Source organism: Oryzias latipes, chromosome 14 (genome assembly GCF_053564925.1).
Source record: "Oryzias latipes strain Hd-rR chromosome 14, Olatipes_Hd-rR_3.1".
Taxonomy (NCBI): domain Eukaryota; kingdom Metazoa; phylum Chordata; class Actinopteri; order Beloniformes; family Adrianichthyidae; genus Oryzias; species Oryzias latipes.
Genome location: NC_136250.1, coordinates 31,533,158 through 31,541,053, shown reverse-complemented (window position 1 = coordinate 31,541,053; position 7,896 = coordinate 31,533,158). Strand labels below are relative to the sequence as shown.

The 7,896-nt window shown below is 45.1% G+C and overlaps 1 protein-coding gene across 1 annotated transcript; it reads left to right on the top strand.

The window, feature by feature from the left end:
• Positions 1 to 1,494: 1,494 nt before the first annotated feature.
• On the top strand, positions 1,495 to 3,736 carry LOC111948690 (uncharacterized). The gene is made up of 4 exons (XM_078930940.1): positions 1,495 to 1,639; positions 2,173 to 2,274; positions 2,378 to 2,545; positions 2,638 to 3,736. The coding sequence occupies exons 1-4, from the start codon at positions 1,591 to 1,593 to the stop codon at positions 2,763 to 2,765; spliced, it is 447 nt and encodes a 148-aa protein (XP_078787066.1). The 5' UTR covers positions 1,495 to 1,590; the 3' UTR covers positions 2,766 to 3,736.
• Positions 3,737 to 7,896: the final 4,160 nt, after the last annotated feature.

Here is a 7,896-nt window from a genome sequence, read left to right as displayed (position 1 = left end):
CCCCACCGCAGCAGCAGCGGCAGCCGGAATCCCCCCCACGCCACACGGAAACCGGCAGGGAACAACCGCCGCCCGGGCGACCAAGCCCGCCACCCAGGCCAGGGCCAGCAGGACCGCCGCAAGGCCCCCCAGAGCCAGAGAGCAGGGAGGCACAGAGGGAAAGAGAGGGCCGCCCCAGCCCAACCAGGAGAACAGCCCCCCCGCCGCGCCGGGAGAGCCCAACGCAGGGCCCCACCGGAGAGGGACGCCCACAGCCCCAGATGAGCACCCCACCACCACCCAGGAGTTCCGGGCATCCCCCCGCCCCAACCCCAGGTACGAGCCAGGACCCCCCAAGGGAGACCCGCCCCGCACTCCAGGCAGCCATCCGCCCGGCCCACGGTTGGTCCAGGGAGGAGCAAGGCAGGGGCCCGCCGCCCCCGCCCAGGAGGGGGGAACCCCGGGGAAAAGAGAGGGCCCACAAGGGGTGTTGTAAATATGGCCCGACCAGGCTCGGCCACAGTTGGAAGTTAGGCGGGGCCCAGCGCTCAGGAGCAAGGACCAGAACCCACCCCCCAGGGACACCAACACCCCCGGCTCAGATGTAATGTGAACCCCCCCACCGCGCGGAGAGAGCACCGCCGGGCCCAGGAAGCCGGCACCCCGGGGACACGGCCGCCGCTGCAAAGGGGCCCGTACCCCCCACCAGGGAAGAGGCAGGGGACAGATGGTCCTAGGTCCCACCTTCCTTGCAAAATGTGTGTGCGTATATGTGTGTTTAAGAGGGTGTGTGTGTGCATGTGTGTGTGTTTATGTTGGGATGTATATATTGAGGGGGGAGGGGTGTGTGTACTAAGGGGGGTGCAGTTAAAATTGGCGGGTAGGGCACTAAGGGGACATCTCCTGATTACTACGTTTTTTTTTTTTGACGCTTTAACGCGTGCCGTTTTTTCGCGTCGGTGTGCACACTCTCGTTGGTGCCCTTTGTTTAGTCACGAGGCGTTAAACGTCGGCGAAAATCGCCGGCGAAATTCGTCCCGGTGTGAACAGGCCTTAAGAGCTCAACTCTCATATTCTCACAGAATCATTTTTACACAAACAGCTTTACTTCATTGTACTTATGTACTTCATTGGATGAATTGGGCCCAAATCATCTGTTTGATCACAAGTTTTCTGTTCCGCGTGTTGAATGTCATGTGAATGAATGTGGCGGTTCACGGAAGAGAGTAAAAATAACACGATTTAAAATTAAACCAGTCCAAATAAACTGTAATAATGTGGAAAAGCAAACAACAAATAAAAGTTTAAAGGTATCTTAGAGGATTCATTACTGCACATCTTAAAGGTTACTGTGAGAAGGAGCTACAGTTTCCTCCATCTGCTTCAGAGGATCTCATAACGTCACCAATCAGGGAGGAATGTTTAGGTGTGTTTACTTGTTGTGATGTTGTGACAAAAAGGGAGTGAAGTCTGATGATGGCAACCTGACACACACCCAGACACTGAGGTCACCTGGACACTATATAATGCTGAAGCTGCTCAGAAGGAGCACGACAATCCCGAAGGACCAGCAAACTCAGAGACATCTGCACAACTCATCTGCTCCTCAGGATGAAGCTGATCTTCTCTCTGACTCTCATCTGGATGCTCTGCAGCTCCGGTAATCTTCTTGCAGGGTTATACAGCAGAAACTGCAGACTTTTTCAGCATCAAATCTTCTTTACTGTCAATGTAATCTAATGGAAACTGTTCTAATGGTGAAATTGCAGAACTAAGACTCACTGTTAGGGTGTTGTAGAACACCACCCAAATCAGTTTGGTTGTCTTTAGTCATTTAACCAGATTCAGGTCATATCTGTTCATGGATTTATTGTATCTTGTTCTCAGACAGTTTACAGTTAGGCTTTTCATTTCACTTGAATACAACTTAGAGCTGCTTAATAAAATCCTGTTAGCCAGTCTCAGAAATGACAGCGGTTGTTCTATTCTGTTTCTTAATCTGTGTATTCTTAAGGTTGTGCTTTTATAATGTAGTGGGTTTGTGCACTCCTTTGTATTTACAGATCCATGATTCCGGCATAAATTATATCTATCTATCTATGGAAAAACATGTGATAACAACATATGTCAACAGACTTTTGGCTCATTATCTCATAGACACTAAATGAATGTTCTGCTGTTTCCTCTCTGCAGCTGCTGCTCTTCAGTGTAACGCCTGTGCAGACACAGCATGTTCAACCACATCTAGCAAGACCTGCAGCTCAGGGAGCATGTGTATAACCGCTTCCATCACAGGTATCCTCCTCTCCTCTCATGACCGTACAGTGAAAGCCTGAAGCTGTTCTGGAAAGTTCTGTGGGGTTTCCATCAGTAGAACCAACTGTCTTTGACTCTGCAGCCTCTTCACCTGGAGCTTCAGGAACACAGGTCTACAAGGACTGTGCTGCTCCTTCTCTTTGTCCCACGGCTGGAACGGCAACGTTTTCCGTCAACTTGGGTTATTCCAGTGCCATTGCATCGGCTCAGTGCTGCGACTCCGACAACTGCAACTCCCAGACGTTGGCCTGTGAGTTCAAATCATCTCCAGAGCTGTCAGATCTGCTCTGTGAAGACCTTTTCATCTTTGGACATAACCAACTATGTTGTCTTGTGTTTCAGTTCCTACCCCTCAGTCTGCTAACGGCCTGACGTGTCTCGTCTGTGACCCGACCACCTCTCAGTGCAGCTCTACAGTTCCGTGTTCTGGAGACCAGACCAGCTGCTTCAAAGCAACCTGTGAGTTTTAGTGAGGTTCCACAGAGGAAAAGATCGAATATTAGGGATTTTTTCAAATAGAAATTTTAGAGACTTATCAATCAAAGAAGGAACTGGATTGGAGTTTCCTTTTCTGACTGTGGCTTTAGTCCAGCCTTTTCACAAGTTGACATCTTAAATCTTTCTTCCCAGTGACCAACGGCTCCACAACATATCCAGCTCTGGGCTGCACATCTCCTAACACATGTGCAGTTGCAGCCAACCTGGGAAACCTGCCTTTCATGCAGAACGTTGGTTCCATCACCACCGGACCAACCTGCTGCTCCACCAGCTCATGCAACACTATTCCCACCACAACCACCACCACTCCAACCACAACCACCACCACTCCAACCACAACCACCACCACTCCAACTACAACCACCACCACTCCAACCACAACCACCACCACTCCAACCACAACCACCACCACTCCAACCACAACCACCACCACTCCAACTACAACCACCACCACTCCAACCACAACCACCACCACTCCAACCTCCACCAGTGATGCAAACACTGTCAGAATGGGCTTGCTTCAACTGCTGTTTGGACTTCTTCTGTTGATCTTGTAATTGAGGATTATTGGTGACAGGAAAAGGTACAGAAACAATGTTTAGGGGTTAAAGCGGGTTCCTTTATCTAACTAAACACTACAGTTTCTGAAAAACACATTCTTCGTTACAGGTAAAGATTTTTATGACATTGGGTTATGTGTTTAGGCGTTTACACTACTTTGTCAGTTTTCTAAATTTCAAAAGCAATGGCTAAAATCTGCGGTTTCTGAGTTTCTGATTTTTGGCTATGATATTGTATGAAAGTATTTATAATGTGATTATTTTATATTTGATTAAGCATTTTAACATACATTTTCCTTATTTATTGTTCGTCTCAGAAATTCCAGCTTTCTGTGATTGATGTAATTCTATAGTGTGAATAAAGTTATCTCTGTCACATGATACTTTTGTGTTTGTGTTACATCTTATTTTGTAAAAAGCTTATTATGGCCGACTCAGTCACTGACTGTGAGGACCTGAATGTTTTCGCCATTGGAAAAATGTCTGCCCCCTTAAGCGAAAATTTGACCCCCCCACCACCACATGTCCGAAGACTCACCAAAATTCACCTAATTCCTGGCAAAAATGAATTTTGGTAATAGTGAATGACACCCCCACCCCCAAAACCGATGACATCATGGCGGGTGAAACATTTAAAAAAACTGATGGGGCAAAACTTGCCCGAAAAAGACCGTCAAGATCCTGGGCAATGACACCGCCCGTCTCTCCGAGGAGAACCGATCCATAAAGGAAACCCTCCTGGATCTTCAGTCGAGGAGCATGAGGGACAATCTAGTGGTCGCGGGGGTTCCAGAGGAGGCAGGAGAAGACCCCGAGGCCACCGTTAGATCCTTTTTACAGGTCCACCTGAAGCTCCCCAAGGAGGAGGTGCAGAAGATCTCCTTCCACAGGGTTCACCGCCTCGGAGGAAGAAGGTCCGACCACCAGCGCCCGCGTCCTATTGTGGCTAAATTCGAACATTTCAAACAGAAGGAGTTGGTGAAGGGCCGCGGACGGGAACTGAAAGGCACGCATTACAGCGTTAATGACCAGTTCCCGGCAGAAATCCTCCGTAGAAGGAAGATCCTGTTCCCGCTGAGGAGGAAGCATCTTGCTGCTGGTTCGAGAGCGATTGTGGCCGTTGACAAACTTTACGTGGACGGCCGGCTGTTCCGGGACCCGGAGATCACCCCCTGGCTGTGCTGAAGGCTTTCAGATCCGCGCTGAGAACATCTGCGCTGCCCAGAAGAAACCCGCTAAACTTACTTCAATGAATGGAAAACCGGATCATCAATAATCCACACCTCGATCTCAGGAAAAGTCTTTTTTTTTTCTTCGTCACCTCAGTCCCACTGATGTTTCTATTGTTGTTTTGTTGTTGTTTTCGTTTTCCCTTCTATCTCTTTTTTTCTTTCCTTTACTCTCCCCCCCCCCCCCTCTCCCCCCTCATTATATGTAAATCACCTGGAAGCAACTCATCCTCGGTAAGTATTTATTTATGCACGGAACGGGCGCGCGCACACACAAGCGCACACAGGGGCGTGCACATGCGATCCCGCACACACACGCCGACATACTGCAATCACCTCACACAGGCTCTCATAGGACGCACGCGACACGCAGCTCACATAGCCAGAAAACGTTCACGCGCACAGCGCTTCTCAATGCGGGCACGCGCACACGGACTGGTACACAAGCACTACTTAGCTTTACACCTTTTCAGTCAGAGCAGTTATGAACAGTCTTAACATCGTTAGCTGGAATGTGCGTGGACTTGGCTCTGAGCCAAAGAGACTGAAAGTGTTAAATCACCTGGATGGTCTAAAAGCAGATATAGCTCTACTGCAGGAGACCCATTTATCAAATTCTTTGAATCACCTTATGTGCTGCTTACAATTTCCAGTTATATACTCTGCCAGTTACAACTCCAAACAACGAGGAGTTGCTGTTTTAATTAATAAAAATCTTAATTTTACTCATAAGGATACAGTTACTGACCCAGAAGGCAGATTTGTAATCATTAATATATCCATTCAGAATAAGGACTTTTGTATAGTGAGTATTTATGGTCCTAATGTTGACGACTCTTCCTTCTTTCACAGATTCTTCACCTCACTCTCAGTTCACTCTGACTCCACAATCATTATAGGAGGAGACTTCAACCTTGTTTTGGACCCTGAACTTGACAGACTCAGCACAGCAGCAAACCAGCGTACATGGCAGTCTGCAAGTATTCTAAAGCAGTACATGAATGATCTGGGTCTCTGCGACGCGTGGCGCTCATGTCACCCAAACACTAAAGGGTTCACCTTTTTTTCTCCAGTTCACTATTCACACTCCCGTTTAGACTATTTATTAATCAGTAACTCTCTTTTAAAAAATATTCAAAGCTCCAATATCCATCCAATTATTATCAGTGACCATGCACCAGTCTCTGTAAACATTTCTAGGGAAAAATCCACACCCTCTGGTACAACCTGGAGGTTTAATACGTCTCTGTTAAAGGACCAGGAATTTCTTGAATTCTTTAAAAAAGAGTGGGCAACCTTCTTAGACTTCAACAATACTCCAGACATCCCACCGTGCGTTCTTTGGGAAACAGCAAAGGCAGTCATGAGAGGGAAAATCATTTCTTATTCAACGCACAAAAAACGCAAAGAGAAAGCAGATTTATTAGAATTAGAAAATAAAATCAAAACCCTGGAGACTGCTTATGCTGCTTCTGCACAGGAACACATTCTGAGAGATCTGAAAAATTTAAAGCTGCAGTTAAATGACATCATTAATAAACAAACACAATTTCAAATACAAAGGCTACGACTTGAAAGATTTGAAAACTCTAATAAATCTGGCAAATTTCTGGCTAATCAGCTTAAAATTAACAGAGAAAAATCATCAATCACCTCTATTATGGACCAAACAGGAAATGTCACCCATGACCCGGTCAAAATTAATAACGCATTTGAAAACTTTTATAAAAACCTGTACACACCGCAGATCAATCCGTCAGAGCAAAGTATTGACTCATTTCTTAATAATGTAAACCTACCCAGGCTAAATGAGGATCAAATCACAAACTTAGATTCTCCGCTCTCGCCGTCTGAACTTCATGAAGCTCTGTTACTTATGCCCAATGGTAAAGCACCAGGGCCTGACGGCTTTCCTGCTGAGTTTTATAAAGAATTCTGGGAACAACTGGCACCAACATTTTATAAAACTGTCACATCTATTAATGAGAGCCAATCAATGCCACCTAACATGAACTCAGCCAACATTATCCTTCTTCTAAAACCAGACAAAGATCCCACTAGTCCTTCAAGCTATCGCCCTATTTCTCTAATTAATGCAGATGTAAAAATTATCTGCAAAGCACTAGCACAGAGAATAGAAAAAGTCACTCCTCACATAATTCACTTCGACCAGACTGGATTCATCAAAGGCAGACACTCGGATGATAATGTCCGTAGACTAGTTAATATAATAGACTTTGCCACCATTAAAAACCAGGAAATGACGGTACTATCGCTGGATGCTGAAAAAGCCTTTGACAGAGTTAATTGGAAGTTCCTTATTGCTGCCCTCCATAAGTTTGGTTTTGGAGAAGCATTCATCAATTGGATCAAAATATTATATCACAACCCCAATGCATCAGTTAGAACCAATAAACAGACTTCAAACAGGTTTTTTCTTGGAAGAGGAACCAGACAGGGCTGCCCACTCTCTCCTTCTCTTTTTGCTATATTCATTGAGCCTTTAGCTGCAGCAATAAGACAGAATGAGAGCATTATAGGAATAAAAACCAAACACAGCCATCATAAAATTAGTCTTTATGCGGATGACATATTACTGTTTTTAAGGAATTTACATTCGGTAAATGAAACAGCAATGATCATAAATGAATTCTCCTCCATATCAGACTATTCCATTAATTGGAATAAGTCTGTTTTATTACCACTCAACAGGAATATGGAACAAAGACTCACAATTCCAGTTAAAACAGGAAATATCAAATATCTGGGTATCTACTTTTCCCCCAAACTATCAGAACTGGTGCAGCTAAACCACACCCCATTACTGAAAAGCATACAGGACGATCTAACACGCTGGACCAACCTGCCTCTGTCCCTTATGGGCAAGGTAGCCACGGTTAAAATGAAAATCTTACCCAAAGTTAATTATCTCTTCTCAATGATTCCCACACAACCGCCATTAAAATGGTTCAAAACATTAGACTCATCCATATCAAGCTTTCTATGGAACAACAAACCTGCAAGAATTAGTCTAAAAACTTTAAAATCTGCAAAAAGCTGTGGAGGATTAGAACTACCTAATTTCCACAAATACTTTCTTGCAAATAGATTACAATATATCTTAAAATGGTTAAAAAATAATCCAGAAACCAACTCATGGTTAGACTTGGAACAGGTGTTATGTGGAAAGATCAACCTGTCACAGCTACCATTTATTAGCCAAACAGTTAAAAAACAGGATTGTTTCAAAAGCATTAATATAAATGCCACCTTAACAGCCTGGTGGGAATTTCTCAAAATATCAAAATCATCAA

Coding starts and splice junctions, on each gene's coding strand:
- LOC111948690 (XM_078930940.1), top strand. CDS start 1,591: ATGAAGCTGATCTTCTCTCTGACTCTCATCTGGATGCTCTGCAGCTCC. Junction 2,275..2,377: donor TATAACCGCTTCCATCACAG/GTATCCTCCTCT, acceptor TTGACTCTGCAG/CCTCTTCACCTGGAGCTTCA. Junction 2,546..2,637: donor CAACTCCCAGACGTTGGCCT/GTGAGTTCAAAT, acceptor CTTGTGTTTCAG/TTCCTACCCCTCAGTCTGCT.